The sequence below is a fragment of the Chionomys nivalis genome, chromosome 7, assembly GCF_950005125.1.
Source record: "Chionomys nivalis chromosome 7, mChiNiv1.1, whole genome shotgun sequence".
NCBI lineage: Eukaryota > Metazoa > Chordata > Mammalia > Rodentia > Cricetidae > Chionomys > Chionomys nivalis.
Window position 1 is genome coordinate 101920162 of NC_080092.1, and position 25161 is coordinate 101945322.

The 25161-nt window shown below is 46.0% G+C and overlaps 1 protein-coding gene across 1 annotated transcript in view; it reads left to right on the plus strand.

The window, feature by feature from the left end:
• Window positions 1–25161, plus strand: part of Tbcd (tubulin folding cofactor D) — a 151190-nt gene that overhangs the window by 6008 nt on the left and 120021 nt on the right. Inside the window, exons 3-7 of the mRNA XM_057774425.1 lie at window positions 162–259; window positions 1315–1416; window positions 2089–2235; window positions 2667–2722; window positions 13062–13194. Coding sequence (XP_057630408.1) covers window positions 162–259; window positions 1315–1416; window positions 2089–2235; window positions 2667–2722; window positions 13062–13194 — 536 coding nt within the window. The remainder of the gene's footprint in view (window positions 1–161; window positions 260–1314; window positions 1417–2088; window positions 2236–2666; window positions 2723–13061; window positions 13195–25161) is intronic.

Consider the following 25161-nt stretch of genomic DNA (forward strand, 5'->3'; position numbering starts at 1 on the left):
ACCTTTCTTTCAGAGGCGACTGAGGTGAGCATGCACTTTGCTGTATTGACACTTGGTCACACAGATGTCCTAATACTGAAGCATTTGTATGCCCTAAACCATTTTCATTTCCCCGTCGATGATTAATTTATGTTAAGTATTTCATATCTGCTTTTCCCTAGAGTGGATGATGAACTCCTTGTTGGACCTGGTACAGGACGAGACATCTCTGCCTGGCCTCGTGCATCTGGCTTTTAAATTTCTTTATATCATCACCAAGGTAACATTTCTGCGGCACTGTAGAGCGGACAGAAACTTTCTCATCCAGTTGCTCTAGAAGTTACCTCCTTAAGTGTTATTTCTCGGCAGACGTGGTTCTTCAACACAAGCTGGGTTTTCATTCTCTTTTCAGTATGAGTTGGGTCTCAAGTCTTAGTGATCGTGGGGTCCTTTAGTTAGAATAAGGAAAAAGCAAAAAAGCTGGATGACAATAGAAGTGCTCAACCTCCTCCCCATACACACACAAAGTCTTACTACGTATCTCTGATTGTCACTGTGTAGACCAGGCTGGCCTCAAACTCACAGAGATCCCCCTGCCTCTGCCTCCAAGTGCTGGGATTAAAGGTGTGCACCACCACCACCCAGCAATAATAGTACTTTGTAAGATAGAAAAGGGGGTGAATTTACTGGGGAGTCTTACGATGCAGCTCTGAGGAAGAAGGGCTGGGGCTGACGATCTCTTTTCTCTGCAAGTTCTCTGGTGATGTCCATGTGCTGGCCCCAGACTTGGAGATGAGGGAGTGATTTGGAGTCATTTCTGTGAAGTTTGTGAGTCTCGGGGCACATGTTCTAGCATTCTTACCATGTAGCAGGGCGAGGACTTTGGCTGTTGAGATAATGCTGCATGTTTTATAGAAGTGTGAGTGGGGCCATTGGGGGTGCATAGGAACTTTGTTTTCATAAACGTCAGAGACTGATCTCGGAACAGGGTAGAAGCAGAAGTTTTTAGTTTGTCACATACTTATGTCCCTGGTGCACACAGTATGATTTGTTAACTAAATTGGGACAGGACATATTTAATAAATACTAAGAAAGAAGAAAGAAAGAGAGAAAGAAAGAAAGGAAGCAAGCAAGCAAGCAAGCAAGCTAGCTCTCTTGTCCCTTCGGTCTTGCTGAGTTGTGTCACTGCAGTGTGACAGGATCTCCTCAGTCATTGGGGGACATAGACAATGGCTTTAGGTAAAAAATATCAAGGTAACTCTGCTGCTCTTTCTGTTTTCTAATTATACACTATAGTCTATATTCTTTGTATTCTAAAGTCATTTTATTTGGCAGGTTCGCGGGCATAAAGTATTTCTACGTCTGTTTCCTCATGAAGTAGCTAATGTTCAGCCTGTGTTAGACATGTGCACAGGTCAGAATCCTAAGGACCACGAGGTGAGTCCCACCCCAGCCCGCCCTGCTGGCTGCACTGTCAGTCACAACTTTCTCTTCCAGCTTTCCTTGGTTTTATCTTAGGCTGTTAAAAAAAATACCCTTCTGCTTCTTTAGCTTCTACACATGTTGCTCGAAGTTATTCTCTTTTAGACTATATCCTTTAAAAAGCAAAGAGTATACCTGTGCCAGGTCTCCAAGACCACCACAGGTCCATGGTACCCTAGGAGGACACACATCGCAGCGTTGTGTTTATAGCGAGGGTGGGGTTGATGGTGTGTAAGGGTAGGCATTGAGTTGGTGGGAAGGTGGAGTGCAGCTGGATATTGTTCTCTCTCTGGGATTATTGTAGGCTCTTGTTATGTAACCCAGACTAACCAAGAACTTACTATGTGGCATGGGCTGGCTTTGAACTTGACGTCCTCATGACGCAGCCTTCTGAATGTTGGGATTACATGTGGGTTTTTTTTTTTTTTTTTTTTTTTTTTTTGAGATCAGGTCTTACTGTGTAGCCCTGAGTGGCCTGGAATTTCTTACATGAATCAGGCTGGCCTGGAACCCAGAGCAATCCACCTTCCTCACCTTCTGAAGGCTGGGATTCAGGGTGTGCACCATAACACCCAACAGCTTTGCCTTCTATACTGGAACCATTCTGACTGTGATTTAACTCCTTAGACATGGGAAACACGCTACATGCTTTTACTGTGGCTCTCTGTGACCTGCTTGATCCCTTTTGATTTTTCACGCCTTGATGGGAACCTCCCCACTCAACCTGGAGAAACACGAACACCCATAATGGACCGTATTCTGCAAGTAGCAGAGGTAAACTAAGGTCATATAGACCTTTGGCAGTTAATTGTGCACTTGTTCACACTTACGTTGTCCTGAAATGGGTTTGGTTAGATAAACCTTTGATACGTATATTTATATTTGCTTGACTGACATTCTTGCTGTCATTGATATCTCAGTTTACTTTGAGTAAAATCCCACCTCAGCTTACTTTGAAACTGTGGTAACTTATGTAGAGATTAGATGAATTACTTGAGTAAATCTCGTTTCTTTCTACATAATACAAATATTTGCTAAGCATAATGGTGGTAAATGAGGGGTTTCAGGGGCAATGGTTAGGGAAACTTCATTTTACATTTAATTCTGACTATTGTATAAATATATGGTATAAATACTATATAATTGTAGGCAATCTGGAAAATAATGAAAAGAATACTGAATTGAAATTTGTCAAATTCTTGCAGTCCTATTTGGTCGTCAGTGACAAGGCTCGAGATGCAGCTGCTGTCCTTGTTTCTAAGTAAGTGTCGTGGGCTTTGCAGGGCTGTTGACAAGATGAGCCTGGTACATTGTAAGCCTGCTTGTGTCTGTGCTCAGATGAAGTCTGATCCCGTTGCCCTGCCTGAGGGAGCAGGCAGCTCTGCTTGGTCTTGGAAGGCCTCTGAATGAGAAGTGACCACCCTTTGTGCTGCTTTGAGCTTGTGGGGCTGACTGGCACTAGTTTGTGGCACTCATAGGGGTCACTGGTGCCAGTTTTGGGCTGGTAGGATTCCTTAATACAAGTTTGGGAATTTGAGGGGGTGGCCTGGTGCTGGTTTGGGACTCAACGGGGGTTATTTTATAGGCCCTTAAAGAGAAATATGCTTAGTGCAGCTGGGGTTCCTTTCTGTAGTGTGGCACCCCCTGAGTTGGTAGCAGTTGAGAGTGTTGGAGCCATCTCAGAAGAGGTTTATGCTGGGGTTTGTAGAGATCATGGAGACACATGGGTATGGTTTGGGAATGAAGTCCTCAGACAGGGTTGTATTGTAGTTTACTGGGTAAAATCCTGGGTTCTGACGAAACAAAGTCTTACAAATGTCCTGTGTAGCCAAAATGCAAGTAGGAGGTGGTCTCTGCGCTAAGGTGGTCAGCACAGCCTGCTTGGGTTGTCTCAGACATACACGCCAGGGATGCCTGTAGAGGCTGAATGAACCTGTGCTGGGAAATCCGGGAATGTTAGGATTCTTTAAAAACATCTTATTCTTTTTTTTTTTTTTTTTTTTAAATATTTATTTATTTTATTATGTATGCAATATTCTGTCTGTATCTATGCCTGCAGGCCAGAAGAGGGCACTAGACCCCATTACAGATGGTTGTGAGCCACCATGTGGTTGCTGGGAATTGAACTCAGGACCTTTGGTAGAGCAGGCAATGCTCTTAACCTCTGAGCCATCTCTCCAGCCCCAAAACATCTTATTCTTGAAGCTGGTGCGAGGGATCAGCGGTTAAGAGCCTTGACTGCTCTTCTAGAGGATCCGGGTTCAATTCCCAGTACCTACATGGTGGCTCACAGTTGTCTGTAACTCTAGTTCCAGAGGATCCGATGCCCTCACACAGACGTACATGCTGCCAAAACACCATGAAAAAGAAAGAAAAATTAACAAAGACATTAAAAATATTACTCTTGGGGAATTTCATGCCAGTAAATTCCCTATTAACTCCCTACACCTCACCCTAACGTCCCCTGACTCACCCAGTCCTTCCCACTGTTGTGTGACACTGTTCCTGGGGAGACTTGAACAGGAGTCTGCTCGCCTCAGACAGGAAGTTAATGTGACAGATCCCAGTGCGGCTGTCCCCAAAGTCCAGCTGGGTCCACTGGTGAGTTCTGTTGTGATTACTTACAGGAATGTGGGTGAGGGGTTACTTACAGGAACAGAAGCGACTCAAAGACAGCCTCATCACCAAAGCCCACTCCAGCATGGGGGACAGCTCAGGAACCTTGGCACACACTGCAGTGTGTAGGCAGTTCAGCCGGCAGGAAACTGTCTTTTCCAGGAGCCTCCGTGGATCCGAGCTTTTCCAGTTACCCGTCCTGGCCTCTGCTGCTTCCAGGCAGTTTTCTTGTCTAAGAATGTCTCTCAGTAGTCCTTGCTGCTTGTATATGTTTGGGGAGGGAGAAGTTTGTTGAATCTGCTCAGTTTCAGCACTTCCTGAGTTTGAGGAGCATTCTTCAGGATGGACTATTCACCTTTCTTTAGAACATCTTGTTGTTTTATTTCCTATTTAGCATTCTGTGCCTTTTTTGTTTTAAATTTAATCCTTTTTCTAAAAAACGGGTTAATTTGTATTTTATGTGTATAGATATTTTGCATGAATTTGTGTTTGTCCCATGTGTGTGCATTGCTTGTGGAGGTCAGAAGAAGGTGTTGAATTCTACGGAATTAGAGTTACATATGGTTGTGATCCACCATGTGGGTTCTGGGAATGGAACCCTAGGTTCTTTGAAGAGCAGCAAGTGCTCTTAACATCTGAGCCATCTCTCCAGCTATAACATCCTGTGTCTGGAGATATATGGTTTTGCCTGGGAGGAAATTTATACACAAAACCTATTGTCCCACACTTGGTATCCCTTTTTCTTTTTTTAGAAAAAACTATAAAAACAAAAACAAAAACTTGGAGGCCAATTTGTGTCTTGCCCCTATATTTATGGGTGTGGGATAATCCACTTCCAGGGTCTGCACCCTTAAAGAGGACAGATTTTCCCCTCCTCCAGAAGCCATCGACTGTCTATAGTGCCTCTGTTAGGTGTTGGTACTCACGAGCTCCTTCATCCTCCATGGTACACTTTTGGCTGGCGTGATTTGTGCAGGCAGCTACGTAGGCACTGTGAGTTCGTGAGAGCAGTGGTCCCGACCTGTCCAGGAGACGCATGCATGCGCAAGTGAGTTTGTGGTGTGTGCGTGTGATAGACGTCCCACCTGTGACTGAGCCCTCCAGTGACATGCATTCTCTGCGCGTTGATCACTGTGAGTGTCCACATTAACCACTGCCCACTTCACAGAGAAACTTCTCTGATGGGGTCTGAGCACTGCACTGATGTATGGGTACAGAGATGTGAATTCAGAGGACAGTTTGATAATATGTACAATTAGCAGGATAATAGTAGTGAGTTCATCCCTGGGCCCTGTGAACTCCCCCCCCACGAGTTCTTGACCAGATTACAGTGCCAGGCATGTGTTTCTTCTTGTCGATTGGGCCTTAAATACAATCAGAAAGCAGCCGGTTATACTTGGAATTCATGCCACTATTATACCTCTCGGTGTATCTTGCTGTTCTGGTTAGTGTTATAGTTTACAGGGTTAAAGGCTGGGTAAGATTCTTGGTGACTGTCCCTCTAGTCTTTGGCCACCTACAAAGTAACTTCCAGTGACTGTAGAAGCTTGCCAGCAGTGAGGTTAATACTATCTAATTTCTCCATGTCCTGCGACCAGTTGTGTGTGGTATCTTCAGCAATAGGGTCTTCCCATCAAAGTTTTGGTGGACATCGAAGACCAATGACAATGGCCTGCATTGTTCTTAAGGTCTCTGGGACACCTCTGACCAACAACTCAAGGGGAGGTACCTCACACTTGGTATTGAGTTGTCCTGGAACTTTCTGTGTAGACCAGCTAGCCTTAAACTCAGAGATCTGGCTGACAGTGGTTGGTGTTGAATGACCCTTTTGCGTGGGTTGCATATCAGGTATCCTGCATATCAGATATTTACATTATAATTCATAACAGAAGCAAAATGACAGTTATAAAGTAACAATGAAAACATGAGGAACTTTTTTGAGGGTCACAGTATTAGGAAGGTTGAGAACCACTGCTCTAGTGCTGGTACTGGAATTTTTATGTAGCAACACAACCGGGAGATTAGGAATTCCTAATAATGTGATTTGGAATATGCACACAGTCATCTAAGTTAGAAATTCCAGCATTTTCCCCCTGAATTGGTGAAAGTTGTGGTTGTTTTGACTAGATAGTGGTTGGCACCTCAAGTGAGGGGTGGCTGTAGCTTTATGGTGTTAACCTCTGTAAAGTGGGAAGAGATGTTTTTGGGCAGTTGGCAACCTTGGATGCCATGTTAGAAAGCATGACCCAGTAATTGAGCTATGGGTCCTGAGAAGGCAAGAGAGGGGAGGAACACTTAGTTTCCTGGGATTGGCAAGGCCTCTTTGGTTTTTTTTTTTTTTTTTTTTTTTTGGTTTTTCGAGACAGGGTTTCTCTGTTGCTTTTGAGCCTGTCCTGGAACTCACTCTGTAGACCAGACTGGTCTCGAACTCACAGAGATCACCTGCCTCCGCCTCCCCAGTGCTGTCATTAAAGGTGTGTGTCATCACCACCCAGCTTTTTTTTTTTTTGGCCGGGGGCGGGGGGGGGGCGGTCTCACTGTGTAGCTCTGGCTGTCCTGGAACTCACTGTGTGCCTCTATGTCCAGCTAAGGTCTCTTTCTTAGGGACCCCTCTCCCAAGGGCTACTCCCTCCTCTATCAAGGTCTGAAAAGATGACAACTTTCTAACGATAGAAGTGTCACCGTTCATTGCTGCGGAACAGCACCTGAGAACAGTCACAGGAGGAAAGGCTGGTTGGGGCTCCCAGTTTGGTAGGCTGTGGTCCGTCTCAGTATTGGTCTACCTCTGTGAAAAAGACACTGGGCCTGTGCTGTGTCGGATCATAGCGGAGAGGATGGAACAGAGTTGTTGACCTCATGGTATCTGGGTAGTAGAGACGGATGGGCATATAGACAGACTGCCAGGGACAAAATACAACCCTCTCAGGGAATATCCTAAGTGATGTATTTCCTCCAGCTAAGGCCAGCATGTACTATCAATAATGCCATCAATTATGAACCCATTAATGGATTAGTCTCTGCTAAGTTTTGAGCCCTCATGATCCAGACAATCACTTCTGAGAAACCCTGTCAGCCAGCAAGCAGCTTTGATCACACGGTCTCTCAGGGTAGTTCAGATTCAACCGTAACAAAAGGAACCCATATATTTTGAAGACTGTAATCTGTATCTCCTTTCTTACTCTGGGAGGTGTAGCCGCTTGTGTTCTGGTGCATATCTGGTGACCACATGTTCTGTTTGACTGAATTGCTGTACCCCTGAATGCCCCTGGAACTCTTACGTTTTTCTGACATGGATATAACTGTGGCTGGAGAGATGGCTCAGTGGTTAAGAGCATTGCCTGCTCTTCCGAAGGTCTTGAGTTCAATTCTCAGTAACCACATGGTGACTCACAACCATCTGTAATGAGGTCTGCTGCCCTCTTGAGGAAGAGACCTGGTCAGTCATCTTCATCAACTCAGACCATGAAACCCAATATGGATAAGTTCAACAGAACCGCCATATACGGGCTGCCCTGCATGCTTCAGCATTGCCAGGACATGCATTTCATTCATTTTTCAAATTTCATGTTATTGGTGGACATGTAGATGGCCTTCTTCCTATTTGGTTAACATGGCCATTCCTGAATCTTCTACATAAAACTATTTTGATTGATTTCTTAGAATGAATTCCTGTTAAGTGGGGTGAATTTTTTTTTTAGGGGTTTAAAATATAGTCACTGCAAAGGTTAAGTAAATTGAAGGCTCCCTTTTTCGTATTTACCAGCTGGGTGGGACTTTGCAAACGTTTGTTAACTTTGTTAAATGAAAACTATTATCTTTAAAAATTAAAAAAATACATTTATTAAAAATACTACATTTAATTATTTACTGCATGTGTCTGTGCATGTGTGTGTGTGTGGACTTTCACCTACTGAGCCATTTCACCAGCCTTATTGTCTACCCTGTATCCGCTGTGTATTTTTAGTACTAAACATAATGGTGGTGGTACTTTCATGCCAAGCTTTACTCCGTGAAGTATCTGCGGGCCACATAAAACTCAACACCTTATGTTCACTTCTTGGGATCCTACAGGAAGAGCCGCAGCCTGGAGCACCAGGTCCTCGGTGCCATTTAGTGCTGCTATAAACAGAATGACTGCTTCATTTGGTGAGGCTGTACCCACCTTGGAGAGGCTGTTGCCAGACTGTGCACTGTCTGTGCAGTGCAGCACTGGCCTGAGGTCGTGTGAGACCAGGGTTTGCATAGACGGCCACGGTCAGTGGGAATGGCCCCGGAGGTGCCCAGTGACTTTGTTTACTTGGTTCTGAGTCACCTTTTCGGTGGGGTGCAGAGTGGGCCTGTGCACAGTGACGTGCGTGCTGTTCTCTGTTGACATGCTGCCCAGCTACACTAACTGCCGGCATCATTCTTTGCTCTTCTTTGCCTGTGGCTCTGGAACCACACCTGCTTCCTGTAGTAGCTGAACTTTTAAGGCGGAACTTCCTCTAACTGTTTGTTTTCAAGTTTCTGAGACAGAATTCTACTCGTCAGCCAAGGGTGGCCTGTGGCTCACGTGAGGTCCGTGTTGGTCTCAGTCCCCCAGTTGCTGGAATTACAAATGTGAGCTACCATGTGGAACTTTTCCTATAACTTTTTGTTTTCCTTAATTATTATTTTACTTTTTTTTTTTTAAAGATTTATTTATTATGTATACAACTTTCTGCCTCCATTTATACCCACACGCCAGAGGAGGGTGCCAGATCTCTTTACAGATGGTTTGGAGCCACCATGTGGTTGCTGGGAATTGAACTCAGGACCTCTGGAAGAGCAGACAGTGCTCTTAACCACTGAGCCATCTCTCCAGCCCTTATTATTTTACTTTTAAGGTTTATTTTTACTTTTATTTAAAAAGTATTTATTATTTGGAATTCTCATATGTGAATAGAATGCGTTTATTTAGATGCTATCTAGATACTGTGTCCTCATTCCCACCTCCAGCTTCTCTGGGAGACACCCTCCTGTCCAACCAGTTCCCTTCCCAACTTCATGTCTTTTGTTGTTGTTATATTTAGAAGGCAGTTTGTTTTCTATGTTCCTTTGGCAAAATAATACTAATAGGGCCTGTGATATCCCCAGCCGTGGGTTATTGCCTAGGTATTTAGTATCAGACAGGAGTTCCTTCTTGTGGATGGGCCTTAAATTCATTTAGAAAGCTGTTGGAGCTGGGCAGTGGTGGCGCACGCCTTTAATCCCAGCACTCGGGAGGCAGAGGCAGGCGGATCTCTGGGAGTTCGAGACCAGCCTGGTCTACAAGAGCTAGTTCCAGGACAGGCTCCAAAACCACAGAGAAACCCTGTCTCGAAAAAAACCAAAAAACCAAAAAACAAAAAAAAAAGAAAGCTGTTGGTTATGACTGTAATATTCCTGCCGCTGCTGTACCAATGGGTCTTTTTTGCCAGGCCAATCATTACTTTAGCTTACAGTCACATCTGTTGTTGGCTTTTCTCCCTCAGTAGCCGTAAAACACCTTTTGGCACTAGGAAAGCTAGCCAGCAAGGAGGAAGCTTCCAGGTCAGAACAGCTTGATTTCTCTGTGTCCCATGATTAAAGTCTGTGTCTTTAGCAATCAGGTCCAGCTATCAAGTTCTGGTGAGAAAGAACACCTGCCAAAGAAAGATAAGGAAGCCAGGCAGGGTGACTCGTGATTTAATCCCAGCACTCAGACGCCCTTTGTGAGTTCAGGGTCAGCCTGGTTAATACAGAGATTTCTAGGCTAACTAGAGCTACACTTTAAACTCCGTCTTGAAAAACAAAACAAAACAAAACAAAACAAGAACAAAAAATGGGAGACAAGGAGGATAATAGAGCTTTACTCTTTAAAAATTTTTTCATAAATTGTACATATATATAATTTTTCGATATATATGGGTATTTTGCCTGCATGTATGTCTGCGTACCATGCGCACACAGAACCCTTGGAGGCCAGAAGAAAGCGCTGGATCCCCTGGGACTGGATAACTTACAGTAGTTAGCTACCATGTGGCTGCTGGAAATTGAATCCAGGACATCTGGAAGAAAGTCCAGCATTTTATTTTCTTTTATTTAAGATTTGGGATGCATACAGTGTTCCTGCATACATTCCTGCCAGAAGAGGGCACCAGATCTCATTTTGTGAACCATCAGATGGTTGCTGGGATGATGTGGGAGTGAATTTTTTTAATCTGTTGCTTTTATTGGTTAATTAATAAAGAAACTGCCTAGGCCCATTTGATAGGCCAACCCTTAGGTGGGTGGAGTAGACAGAACAGAATGTTGGGAGAAAGAAGCCGAGTCAGGCAGTTGCCATGATTCTCCCACTCCAGACAGACGCAGGTTAAGAACTTTCCTGGTAAGCCAGCTTGTGGTGCTACACAGAATATTAGAAATGGGTTAGATCAATATGTAAGAGCTAGCCAATAAGAGGCTGGAACTAATGGGCCAGGCAGTGTTCAAAAGAATACAGTTTCCGTGTAATTATTTCGGCTATAAAGCTAGCCGTGCTGGCAGCCGGGTACCAGGAACGTAGCCCACTGCTTCTATTACAACACTGGGAATTGAGCTCAGGACCCTGAAGAACAGTCAGTGCTCTTAACCTCTGAGCCATTTCTCCAGCCCCAGCCAGAGCTCTTAGTCACTGAGCCAAGTCTTCAGCTCCCAGATTTACTCTTGATGGCATTAGTCTGAAAAAGTACTCCTGTTTTCTGTTTATATATGCAAGGACTACTTGGCATGATGTCTTTGCTGGAGAGGGTGATGCAGGACAATCTTGTGAACTTTGGAGGCCATCTTAGGCTACATAATGTTACTCTCTCTAAAGAAAAAAAGTACCAAAGAAAAAGATAAAGCAAGGCATATTTCATGAAGAAGGAAATTTGGAACAGAAGTATTAGAAAAATCCTACAGATGAATTCTAGTGACACACATGATATTTTTGTCTTTTTCAGTGCTGTTATTATTATCATTGTCATTATTATTATTATTAGGTTTTTCGAGACAGGTTTTTCTGTGTAACAACTCTGACTATCCTGGAATCGGTTTATAGGCCAGGCTGGCCTGGAACTCCCAGAGATCTGCGTGCCTCTGCCTCCCGAGTGCTGGGATTAAAGGTGTGTGCCAACACTGCTTGGCTTTCAGTGCTGTTATTAAGTTGAACATATGTAGCACAGTCTCACAAGGTAGTACTTTTCTATTTTTTTATTTTTAACCACTGGCTGACTTGTGTATGCCGTATGTCAGGCCTGGATTGCTTCTGTCATCTCTAATTATGAAAATATGACGAAAGCCTGTTTTGGTATCTGGGTTGCTCTCTGTGGATAGACCCTAAGGGGTGCAAATCTTGGGCCCTAGTGCTCTGTTGTGCATTGCCTCTCTTGGGCCTTGGGTGTGCCAGAAAGCCTGGAGAATACCCTGCTTTGGGCTGGACCGAGTGTGTCTTGTTCATTTAAAACATTTAGTTGGTGTCTGTGTTAGTTGAATTGCATTGCTGCGACCAGTAACCTCACTGCGAGCAAGATACCGAGTAGCTCCATTCGCTGTGGTGGGAGGTGGCTTATGTGCAGTGCGCCAGGAAACATAGAGTGTCCAGATGGTAACTTTTTTTTTTTTGATAAAGGGTTTCTCTGTAGCTTTTGGAGCCTGTCCTGGAACTAGCTCTTGTAGACCAGGCTGGCCTCGAACTCACAGAGATCCGCCTGCCTCTGCCTCCCGAGTGCTGGGATTAATATCCTCTGGATCTTACAGTTTTCCACATCCCCTTGCTTGGGGTTCCCTGAGCTCTGATGTGATCGATTTGATGGAGTGTTCTGAGGTTTTTGTCTCTGCAGAATGCCTGGCTGTGGGTCTCTGTATTTGTTCCCAGTCTGCTGCAGACACCACTTGGCAGGGAAGAGGAGATTTAACAAAAGTAAGGAAACCCAAAATACCAGAAAAGGCCTACATCAGCTCTGGCCAGCACCGAAAGACAGAAAAGAAGAAAAGGGAAAAGTTAGACCTTTCTGAGTCAGGATCCAGAAAAGCAGCCGACCCAACGGAACCCTGTGGTGGCTTGTAGGCACTGCACTAGGAAGTGGGAGTTCTGGGAAGGAAAAGTGCATTCTGTCTCACTGAAGGACTAATTACTCCTCCCATCTCCTAAGCATGACCTACGTAAACCACTTTCCTGTTTCCTTCGGTCCCTGGTCGTTATACTTAATCTCCTCTTAGCTCCATTTCCCTTGATACAGAGCTTTCCCACCTGGGTGGTGTCCTTCCTTGTCCAGCTCTCCTTTGCAAGTCCTCGAGGTTTGTCTGTGAGCCTGTGAGCCTTCTTTGGGGAGGTAGCGCCGTCTGTTCCCCCTCTGCAGTTTGTCTTCCGGTTTCTTTCTTTGGGGGTTACACCTCTGGGCTGCCTTCTCTCTTGGCATCAGCCCTGAGAGGGCAGAACCTTGCTTGCTTTTTTCGTTATCGGACACGTTTAGAGTCACAGAACCAGAGGTCTGGGCTCACACTGTCAGCTGGACGTTGGGTGGAAGGAAACAGGCATGCTTAGCATGAGGTGGAAGTTATGTGACCCGTTAAGGTTGTGGTAGAGAGGTCCTTGGGTTGGGTTGGCTGTCGGATGAGGTTTTGGAGGATGTATCTTGAGGTCAAGGGATACACTTGGAAGGAGATGGAGCTGAGAAGAAGGAAGATGTTCCCTGCCACGGTGCAGATAAAGGTGTCCATTGATTTGTGAAACGGCTGGATGAGTTGGCTCAGGAGGGAAGGCGGGAAGGTGGTGAGGCCTGTGAGAGATCCTGGTGGGAAATCAGCTGCTGGACCATGATGTCAGGGGCTTGGTTCACTAGAGAGTGCCATGTATGTAGGCAGCTGCCCTGCTTAGGGGTACAAGGTGACTGGGAGGAAAAGTGTGCGGTGGTTGCTGGGATGTAGCTGAGTTCAACACTGGAGTCCTGTTGAGCTCCTCCTGTGTTTGTGTTCCTCTGCAGGTTTATCGTACGTCCTGATGTCAAGCAGAGAAAGATGGCCAGCTTTCTGGACTGGAGCCTGTGTACCTTGGCCCACTCCTCCTTACAGACCATCGAGGGTGTCATTGCCATGGACGGGATGCTGCAGGCCCTGGTAAGCACCAGGGACAGCTTGTGGATCTGTGGGACTGTGTTTCCAAACTATGGTTCATCCCCAAACTGTTGGCTCCAATGACTCTAGGTTCCAGTGACTGGAGCATGGTGGGGTTTGTTTGTATCACAGAAGTGTGGTTTCATCTTCTACAGCCGTGTTTAGTGTTTGAGGCTGACCAGGAGTGGGGGCTACCAGGAGAAAGCCGATGAAGTGCGCATCACCACTAGGGGGCAGTGGTGCCTGTAGAACTGCAGCCGTGACGCCAGCCCTTGTGAACGAGGCAGAAGGCTTGAAATCTGATCCTGTTTGAATTAGTTACTAGTATCTGAGTTTAAATACAGAGTCTGGGACCTGTCTCGAGAAGCCCGTTGTGCCTGACCTACTATTGCTGGTCTTCTCTGTATGGCTTTTTAGTACTGACAAGAAGAAAGCTCTAGTGTGAAATCCTGTGAACAAGGCTAGGAAGCTCCTGCACCCGTACTCAGGAGGTCACAGATGGACTTCTAAGACTTTGTTTGGTTTTGATGCTCAGTGTTTAGAAGGTCATAGTGCCTCTAATGCTGTTACTAGGGTTAGTTGTTTACGAGGTCACAGCGGCTTTCTGAGGCCCCGGTATTGAGAGTCAGCATTCAGGAGGAGGGCATGGATTGGAGGGTTGCAGATGATCTTCTGGACTGTAGGCTCCAGGACCAGACATGTCTTCTTGACTTTCTTTGACTACACTGGGTGAGATTTGAGAGTAGTTCTTGTCCTTGTGTTTGAGGCAGAGGAAGCAGGATCCTTTGGGGAAGTTTGAAGGCAACCAGCCATACTGGCATCTGGGGTTTGGCTGTCTGCCCACCTTTACACAGGTCCTGAGGCAGGGTGGGAGGTGCCAGGGCCAGGTGCCCGAAACCCTGGGAAGGGGACGTGGACCTGGGGATAGGAAGATGAGTAGAGACTCTCAGGACCCCCTGCATCTGCCTCTGCAGTTGTGTGTGCATCCTGGGTGGGAGCGAGAAATGCTTGATCTCGCCTCATTTTCAGTTGTATTGCTGTTGCCTTCAGAGGTCTGCCCTTCAAAACACGTAGGAAGGAAACCTGGGAAAATGAGATGTTTTATGTCCTGTGCTCATGTTTTATGTCACTCTGCTGTGTTATAACAGTTTAAAATCGAGACGTGATTTGCTTGCTGTGAGGACTATCTCTTCCTTCGTTTTGTTTGTCCACAGAGTTGTGCAGTAACCACTGTCTCCCTTCAATCTGTCACTCCACACACCACTCCATGGCACCCGTGGTCCCCGAGCTGCTCCTGTAGGATAGGCTTCTTTCACTGAGCACAGTGTCCGTAGGTCTGTCCGTTCTATGGCGTGTGTCAGTCCTCCACTCCTTCACTCCTTTTTTGTGGTCAGACAATGTTTCATTATGTGGTTGGTTGTGATTAGTGCTACAGGGAACATAAGAGTTTTCTTTTTGTTTGTGTGTGTGTGTGCGTGTTTAAATTTATGTTTACAATTCTCTTGGGTATGTAGCAGTAATTTTTTCTAATGCGTGTGATAATAGATATTTAACTCAGCAGATAGTGTTTCAGCTTGTAGTGTGTGTTTTTTCTCTCTCTCTGGTAGTGCTGGGTTGTCAGACTAAGACCTTTAAACATGCTAGGCAAGCACTGAACCATCTAGGTTTACCCAGTCCCTAATAGTTTTTTTTAGATCATGTTTTGTCTTTGAAGTATTTTTTAAAAATTATGGTTGTGGGGCTCAAGAGATGGCTCACTTGCTGCCTTTCCAGGTGGACTTGGTTTAGTGTCCAGGATCCATGTTGGGAGGTACACAACTCCCTGTAACTAGTTCCCAGAGATCTGATGCCATCTTTTGGCTTCTGTGAGCACTTATACACATGTGCACACACACATAGATCACACACATATACCCATAATTAGAAGTAAAATAAATCTTGAGAAAAATTATGGTTGCCTTCACATATCATTTATAGTGTGTATGTACATGCACACATGTGTATTTCTTTTACTATATATATTGTGTGTGTGTGTAAAGTTATGGTTGTCTCTTTTGTCATATTGGTGAACTCTGAGGTTCTGCCTGTGGCAGATATCTTTGGGATTTGCGAGTACAAATGGATAGCCCATACCTTGGAAGGCTTTGCTGTAGCTGTGTGGAGAGGTTTTATTGTGATTTTCATTTTGATTGTAGTAGTGGTTGGTACAACCAGTGACCTACCCTGAAGGGTAGCATGAGGAGGGAGGGGGGGAAGGATGCGGAGGTCACAGCTGTATGCCCCCCATGATTGATTTATAAATCACGGTAGGTAGTGTGCATTTGTGTCTTAGGTAACTGGTGACAAGGTAGACAGAAATGATTAATTTGAACGATTTGGATGTAAATAGCTTCTTGACATTTTGGCATTAATATTTAAAAACATTTTATTCCTACTTCTGTTTGCTGTGTGTGTGTGTGCACGGGTGCGTGCGCCACAGTGTGTTTGTGGTGATTCAAGTGCTTTTAATTGTTGAGCTCTCTTTCGAGCCCAGTAGCAACAACAGTAATAATAATGATAAAAGATTCCAGAATAACTGTTCCTTGTGTCCACCATGTGCTTCCAGGGTTTGAACTCAGTCTTTAGGTTTGATGACCAACTGAGCCATCTCTCTGCTTCCCTGCCCTACCTGCTGTCATCGTGGTCCCTGTCGTGTGTGTCCGCCCCCCCCTCCGTTCCCCCCTCCCCCCCAGTTTTAACATCTTTTTGTTTTTGGAAACAAGGTTTCTCTGTGTAGCCCTGGCTGTCCTAGAACTTCCTCTGTAGATCAGGCTGCCCTCAAACTCAGAGATCCACCTGCCCCTGATTCCTGAGCGATGGGATTAAAGGTGTGCGCCACCATGCCTGGCTTCCTATGCTTTTTAAAAATGAGGCATGTTTTACTATGTAACCCCGGTTTGCCTGGATTTTGTAGATCAGGCTGACTTTGAACTTGTGTTGATACTCCTGCCTATTCCTCCTGAGTGCTAGGATTCCAGGTGTATGTCAACACCTCTGGCTTGGCATGAGTCTTGTTGAAAAGTTTTAGGTCAAGAGAATACAAGAAGGTCTGACAATGTAGCTAGAGTCTGACCTGTCTAGCATGTGTATGTGGCACACAGGAGGGCAGACACGATTAATCTCAGGGGATTGATTTTAGACTGGTTTTGTTCAGCTGTCTGCATTCTTTCTGGGTTTAGGTGAGAAAGATCTTGCTTTACAGCTCAGGTTAGCTTCGGTCTTGTAAATACAAGGGTTATGTGTGCGTATCACTATACCTAGCCAGCACTCTGCATTTCTGAGGGGCTTTGGGATCTATAGCTAACTACTTGCCAGCCTGGCTCAGGAGTTTCTCTGATCTGCCATGGCAATAGAGATGTGGCTGGCAGAGTAAGCAGGGCTTCCTGCGTAGGGGCTGTAGACTCCAATGGGAGGTGTGATAAGCTGCTGGGCTCTAACTGAAGGTTCACTGGAGGTCCTGCCGGAGTGATCTGATTACCTGTTTCTTGTCTCTGTGTGGCTCTCAAGTTTTCTGTTTTTTCTTTCTCATTTGGGAGGTGCATTGAGCATTAGATTGCGCTCAGATACTGGAGGCCAGTTGCTGTTCATTCCTTGCCAGTTATGCCAGTGGGTTGAGATTCCTTTTAGTGACTTAAGCCAGTTAGACGTGTGTGCCTTTTATTCGAACATCTTCAAATTCCAGTGTTGAGGGAGAGAAATTCTCTCCTTCCTTCCTCCCGAGGTGTAAAAAGGGTTCCCAGAGGCTTAGAAAAGTTGTCTCCTACCCCCCACCCCCAGCTGGGTGTGTTGGCAGGGAGGGGAAGATGAGACCCAGATCTCTGCTGTTAGGGCAGAGTGCCGTGGTGGTTTGGCATCCGCACCTCTGCTCTATCTAGAGAGATTTGCCCTGAGGACGGTGAGCAATTGTCTGACGCAGACACCTGAAATCCTGGGAAGTGGACGAATGAAACCGTGGATCAGCAGCTGTGGTGGTCTCTCGCCTTGGGCTCGCAGTGCCTGACTCGGCCTCCCAGAAGCCCAGAAGCCCGAAGTCCTGCTGCTTGGGGCAGCGGCGTCTCCCCGGTCTCCCACTCGGCTTTTCTTCTCTCATTTGGAGGGTCACTTGGGTCTGGTCTGGCTCCAGGGCAGGAGGAAGTTACACTTAGTGGGTGGAGCAGTTTCACCATGGGCTTGTCAGACCTGAAGGCAGAGGGCTGGGTGTCCTGTGCATGATGAAACTTGCAGGTGTATTGTGCTTCAGGATTGCATGTTTCCTTTGATGCACTTGGCTTCATTTTTATCCACCTGTTCATTAGTGTGGGTTAGGCGAAACAGGTGAACCCTGAACAAGTCACATCGAAACTAGGATTGATTTTATTTCCCTCGAAGCATAGCCCTCTTGCCGCGTCGATTCTTAACCCCTGTAGGACTGAAACAAGAGCGACTTCACGTCTCTGGAAGGCCCCTTTACTCTGGAGTGTTAATACTAATGCAGGAACATTTGAGAATGGAAAGCATAATTTAAATAAAATTAAAGTATTAAATAAAATTAAAAATTAAAGTGTTGCCACATAAATGCATTTGTGGGTTTCCCTCAGATTCGGAGTTTCTGACTACTGTGGCTTCTCTGTTTTTCCTGCGGTGGCCATGATGGTGGAGGAACTTCTGTTCCTAAACACAGGCTGCTGGCAGGGAAGGTCCTGCCTGTGTTGATTGGTGGCAGGAGATGCTCTTTTGTTTACCGTCTGTTAGCACCGTATCTCTCCTTCACAGTGAAGTTTTCTTATTTTTCCCATTTCTAAATTCTTTAAGTTTTCCAGGCACGGTGGCACATGCCACTACTCAGCTCTGCACGGAAGCAGGTGGATCTCTGAGTTTGAGGCCAGCCAGGTCTACGGAGAGAGTTCAAGGATGGCCAGGGCTACACCGAGAAACAGCCTCGAAAAACAAAAAACAAAACAAAGAACAAATAAAATTCAAGGTTTATTTTATTATTGTATAAAGGTAGAATTCTTACTACAATATGGTTTGGGGGTCTAGCTCAGTAACTTGTTTAGCTAGCGTTCTTGAAGCCCTGGGTTTTTTACTCAGAACTGAAAAAAACAAAACAAAACAAAACAGAAAACCCACAAAATTCTACCCAAACCCAGCAACCTCACAAACAGTAGTATTAAAACTCACGAAAGTATAGGAGGCCAGCCTGGTCTGCCTAGCCACTTCTAGGACAACCAAGGTTACTACACAAAGAAACCTTGTCCCAAAAAACCAAAACAAACCAAATCAAAACAAACAAAAAAACAACCAAAAAAACCCTCAAGAAAGCCGAGGGCACCAGGATCTACAGGCCCATCCCAGGCTGCTACATGGCAGCCACCAGTAGATACGGTGTCTTTTCTTATATGTGGTTGTGGTTTAAAGGATGAAAGAGGTCAGGTGCCTGGGCACAAGTGACTGTTGACTGGATTGCCTGCGTGGACAGGCATGGACCAGTGTCCTGGACTTGGCTCTGCCTGGGCCTTCAGTCGCCTGACCAAGCTGTCCTGGCCGTGGCCTCTCAATAGGCTTTAGCTGTTTTTGATTTCATCTCTCCTAGTGGCCTGAGGCGTAGGTGTGGTACTTGGCTGACAAACTTTTCTTGCCTTAGAACTGTGTGGAGAGTGATCGGTACCCGACATGCTCTTTAGACAGAACTTAGCCTATTATGACTTTGTGGACTTTGGCTTCTTTTGGGGGGGTTTCTGGTGTCTGGAGATGCTCAGAATGCGAAGGGCAGAGTGTCTGGATGGTTGTGCCTTGATGCTCAGGGTAGCTTTTCTTTTTGTTCTATTTATTTTTATATATTTTGTGGGTGTGGTGTGTGCGACATAGCACTCACGTGGAGGGCAACTTGCAGAAAGAATTCTCTCCTTTCGTCGTAAGAATCCCAGGGATTGAACGCAGTCCTGACAGCAGCAAGGGCCTTTCCCCACTGAGCCATCTTGCTAGCCCCAAAAGTAGGGTTTTGGGGTGGAGAAAACATGTGACAGTGTGGGGATCGAGCACTGAGTGCTGCATGTCTGTAAATTCAGGGGAATAAGTTCCTGCGTTAGGCTTTGAGTAGACTGTGAACTGCACGTTCTCGCTCTATCTAATTTCATGTAGCTCAGCGTTTTACATAGGTGAGCGCCGTAGGAACATGTCCGTACATGCTGGCAGTACAGGGGAGGGACTTTGTAGGTCACAGGCCTCATCCTCCTTATTCCTGTGCTGGTGTGAGCTGGGTTAGTGCTGGAGGCTGAGGAGATGGTACACCCCACACCCCCCTTTAGCCTTGGCTGTGACTTCTGTGGCAGGCCATTTGAATACTTCACAACTCCACCTGCCTCTCTCCTCTCACCTGGCCTCTGGACAGATGTTGATATCTGGTTGCCCATACTTTCCTTGGCCTTCCTTCTCATATGCTTCCCTCAGGCCTTGACTGTTGATACCCCATCTCTGCTTTGCCCTTGATCCTTGTTTCCTGCTCTCTGTCCTTGTTTAGAGCCCTCATTCTGTGGGTGCACTTGAGACACCTCTGGAGTCACAGTCTCACCTCATGCCTGTTGTCCTCCTTAGCCTTGTGAATCTGGAAGCCTGACGGTGGTGGTAGAGGTGTTGGCGGCGGCGGTGGCGGTGTGTGTCTATGAGAGAGGAAGAGAGACTGAGATTGTCTCTGCCTGTGTCTTCCATGCCTGCTGTGTTGTTTGGTTCTCTCGTCTCCTTTGTCTTGTCCAGAGCATCACCTGGCTTTCCAGCCACCCCTCCATGATACCTTATTCCCACCCCACACGTCTCATCCTGTAGTGTGGCTCCTTTGCCTTTTTTGACCTCACTCAAGCCTATCCTGTCTGCTGTGTGCAAGTACCACAAGTCTTTATCTTCTGATAGTAGGGCAAGCCATCCTACTTTGAAGTAGTTCCATGGGGCCTTTTGTTGCAATTTATGTAAAATAATTCCACACTAGCCCAGAATGGAGTATAATAAAAGCTTATTTAATAGGGGGCGAATTCACAGAAAGATTAGCGATTCGCAGTCCTCTGCGTGCACTGGGAACTGGAACCAAATCCAGTAGCCTAACAGTGTTGAAACTAGTATAGTTTCTACATGATTATTTCGGTTCTGGGCACCTGGGAAATGGACGGACGAGCAGCCGCCGCTCACAGGCCCGTACTATCATCCTGTCTGTTGGGGTCCCTGAAGTTGTGTGCTGTTCCACGGTCAAGACAGCGTTCTCTGTATGAAATAGGCCGCCCTCAGGGGACTAGAGAGTGAGACACTTCAGAAGGAAGACCTGCCAAGGACAGGTTGGGGGTCTTCCTGCCATCTGTGCACAGAGGACGGGAGTATGTCATCAGTGCACCAAGTTTTCCAAGTTGGGCACCCGGCACTGTCCTCCTGTTTGTGTGTGGACTGGTTAGCTCAGGTGATGAAGTCTTGAGCGTCTGTATGGCTGCTAGCCAATGTCTGTTCATTGGAGAAGCTGGGTCCTTTGTGGCCAGTGGGTTGGCCAGCCCTCTGTGGCTGAAGGTCATGCTCTCGCTGTGGGACAACAAAATGTCTGTATCAGCTCCCTGAAATTGTTCCCTCTGTATCCTCTTTCAAAACTTTTGGGCAGTCGACACTTTGTCCTGACAGTGTACAGATCGTCTGTCCTTTGGACTAGGTCATTCTAGTGGCTTAGCCCCGCCAGACAAGCCTTCTATCCCAACCCCTCCCCGCTGTTTCGTTTTATGACAGAGGGTATAGGATCTCTGCATTCTGAGCTGTGTTCTGAGGGGTCATTGGAGGGCCCTTGACATAGAGTTCTTGTAGAATCCAGGCTTGCTTTGAGCTAACTCATTCCCCTAACTCCAGCTCTGGACCAGCGGGATTGTAGACATGTGCCACAACGCCTTTCTTGATCAGTCTGATACCTCCCAGCCAAAGGCGTTGCTGGATCCTGTTGGCTTTGCGGGCACTGTGTGGACCGCTGCCCCGCTTCCGTGTGTCATGTCTTTGTGGTACCGCCTCAGCCTTTCCTTGCCTGTGCTTCTTTCCTTCCTCCTTTTCCCTCACTTCCACATTGAGAAGTTTGGGCTTTGGTCTCTGACTTCAGGTGCCTCTGCCATACTGGGCATTCCTCCAGGTGCCCATGGCTCCTGCCTTTGAGCCTGGAAAGCTCCGTGGTGGTGGGCTACCCTCGGTCCTGGGCTCTCTGTGGGAGGACTGCTACCACACTCTTTCACATCACTCAGTTATTGAGGAATGGTTATTTTTACTTAAAAAGCACTAGAAATTGAAATAAGGACAATAACACAGACTTGAGGGGTTGGTGTTATTCACCTTTAACATTGGTCCATTTTCCTGTTGTTGAAAGTCTTTCCTATTGGTGAGTTTTCTTTTCAGATCATGGAGGTTGCAGTGAGTAATTGTGTTTTTGTTGCTGGGAAGAACTGATTCTCCAGAACTGGCTGTGCTGGTATATGCTTGTCTGAGGCAGGACGATCATGAGTTTGAGGTCATCCGGCGGTGTAGGGAGATCCTGTCTCATATAAATGAACAAACAAACCTGAACTTGATGTTTTAGCTTTCACTTTCTGAAATTCTTCTGTTAATGGGATAATTTCTTTCATTTATGTGTTAGAAGAGGGGGCTTTGTTTCTCTAGTAAGGAAACACTCTTTCCTGGAAATCTTGCCTCTGGGTTATGGTCAGACCTGAAACTGCCCAACGGGTAGTTTATATCCTGAGAATTTGGGCTGATCTCATAGTTCAGAAGTGGCCCAGAGGCACTGTCATCTAGGGAACCATCAAACTAGAAATGTCCAGGGCATCTGTGGTCATGGGACCCCTCAAAGAGCTGGGGCTGTGAGGGAGGGCATGGAAGGAAACACCATCTCTGATTCTAATGAGCTATTTATTCCCATCATTGACATTCAGTTTCAGCAGTCTGCCTATTGGGCAGGTGATGCCTCTGGCTAGGATGGTGCTTCTGGGGCTGGGTCCTGCCCTGGATCTGAGCACCCCCTTTCTTATGTACTGTTCTTGGGGTAGAGAGTCCTTCAAGACGTTACCCATCTTTATTTTTATAAGCCAGTTGATGTGCTAGGCCTCCGTTTTCTAGACTCTACTTTGTGGAAAGAGTTTCTTTTCCCCTAGTGCTGGAAGAAGGGCCTTCAGGGGTGACCTGTTTTTCTTATGCCTTTGCTTTGGCGAAGAAGCAGAGAGGGTAGATCCTCTAGCCTAGACAAGGACCTGACTTGGGTGCTCAGCTTGGGGTTGCTTGTGTGAGTTTTGGCGACTTCCTGTGTGACGTGTTTAAAAGCACCTTCTAGTTCTAGCATCACTGGTTTGTTAAGCTTTTCACGATGGGGAGCTTTCTTAGTGTTAGGACAGAGCTAAGGAGAATTGTTGTCTGCCCCACGCCTTGTCCCGTCTGTGAGGTGGTCTGGGCACAGCAGCGCCCTTCTGAGAGACCAGTGAAGTGCTCGTGGTAACCTGCTACCCTAATGCTGCACTTTGAATTCGGTCTAGTGCCCGTCAGTGTTCCCAAGGTTCCAGATTGGTGAGCTTCTCAGAGACCTTGCATTTTCTGTGACAGCCACACCTGAGCTCCAGTGCAGGGACCTTTCTCCAAGGGCCTGGGGTGGAGTTGTTTTTCTTGGCTTGAATTTGGCAGTGCCTTCAGGGATCCTCAAACCAGCACCTCTTGCTTGGCAGCAGGGTGAACTTGCTTCTGTGTGGCTCTCCAGCCTGTGATTTACAGGGCTTGGAGAACATGCCCCAGGGAGGGGAAGCTAGCTTGGGTGGGGAGCAGTAGAAAGGTGCGGTGGTGGTTTAGGATGATTACCGGGAAACTCGTTTTGTTTGCGCCTTGCACCGAGCTAGTTTCTAGAACAACAAAAACAGACGTGGTTGCTCCTCCTGTGTTGAGAGGTGTTTTTTTCCCAACTGTTGGTGGTATAATTGCCTTGGTGCTGCCTATGCTTTTCAGAAAAGGAGGTGGCTCTGTGTTAGTTCCGATTTTATGCATCCTCAAAAGAGAGGTGTGTGTATGAATCAGTGCAAGGGCTCAAGTTCCTCTGAAACTAGAGTCATTCTCCCCAGGGTAGGGCAAGCCCTGATCAACATTGGAAAGTTTGAACTACTATGGAAAATTTTTTTTTTTAAATGAAGTATAGCCCATGCTGGCTGTGAACTTGTGGCTCTCGTCTCTTGCTTCAGCCTCCTAAGTGTTGTGGAGATGCCTTTTATATGAAAAATCAAAATCCCATATTCATTTTTCCTCTCATTTTCCTGGGTGCTCCATGAATAGTTGCCCCCACTCCCACCCCCAGGACAACTCTGGCTGTCCTGGAACTCACTCTGTGTATTTGGTTATTTTTACTCTTTGCCCTTTGGGTGCCCACCACCCAACTCCAGATAAATACATAGAGGCTTATTCTTACTTATAAATGCTTGGCCTTAGTTTGACTTGTTTCTAGCCTGCTTTTCTTAACTTAGATTATCCTATCTACCTTTTGTCTCTGTACTTTCCCTTTCTCTATTTTATATATGTTTCTTTCCTTCTTACTCCATGGCTGTCTCTCATTCTCAATAATGAGTCTGCGGTCATCGATACCACTGCAAAAGAAGCTTCCTTATCCATAGCAGCTGGCAGTACCACGGATCATGACTTCTGCATGATTTTGTGGACATCAACATAGTTTCCAATGACAGCTTGGATCATGGGCATCAGCCTGGTCCTCAGTGTTAGCATCGTCTCTGTGGGCAGCATGGATCATGATGTCATCAACACAGTGTCTAGCAGAAGCACCGATCGTGGATGTTACATAGCGGCGTCTGTGGCAGCGTGATGGGGTGAGGCTGGTCCGTGGTGGCCCTAACCTGCCACTGCCCGAGGACTAACCCTGCTTGGTAATGACATGTTCCTATACATGTGACTGCTGGTATGTCTCTGGTTCTCCTTCTCCCCGCTACTCGCCTCTCTGTTCTGTATTACATTCATCAAATCATTTAATATTATTAAATTTTATATTAAAATATTAAATTATAAATTAAGTGTATATGTGTGTGTTTGTATGAGTTTGTCATGTGAGTATAATGCTTGTGGAGGCCCCAAAAGGCTGTTGGACCCCTGGAGTTACGGGTTGTTTTAAGCTACCTGATGTGGGTGTTGGGAGCTGAACTTGGGTCCTCTGGAAGAGCAGTGCATACTTTTAACTGCTGTCCTATCTCTCCAGCCTCCACAGCTGCCTTTTATAAGGTTGAGACGGCTCCTCCTTTACAGTGTATTGCGTTTTCGTCAGGAAACTAATCGTGTATTTTTATTTGTTGTTATGTTAATTTTCTATGTAGCGCATTAATGGATTCCTGGATATTAAACTAGCCTTGCATTCCTCGCAGATGAAGGATAAACCTCATTTGGTCATTATGTAAAGTCCTTGTAGAATGCTTTTGGAGTCAGTTTGCTAACGTCCATTCAAGGGTTTTTATATCTGTATTCCATGGGCATTGGTTGTAGTTTTCTATTGTAATCTTGGCTATGTATTGGGGTAACAGTGACCTCATACAGCCAGTTGGCAAGCATTTCCTTAGAGTTTGTGCAGAGTGGTATTTTTTTCCATGAATGTTAGCTAGAATTCAGTAGTGAAGTCATTGATTTTTTTTCTACTAGGATTTTATTTGTGGGAGTATTCTAAACCACAAACTCCATTCTTTATATGAAGTTTTTATTTATTTTGTTTTCTTAGAAAAATTCCATATGTATGAATGTTCTGCCTGCTTATCTGTATGTGCACTACATGCATGCAGTACCCATGGAGGCCAGAAGAGGGCATTGGATCCACTGGAACTGGAATTTCAGGTGGTTGTAGGCAGTCATGTGGGTGTTGAGAACTGAACTTGGATCCTTTGCAAGAGCAGCCAGTGCGTTTAACTGCTGAGCCTTCTCTTG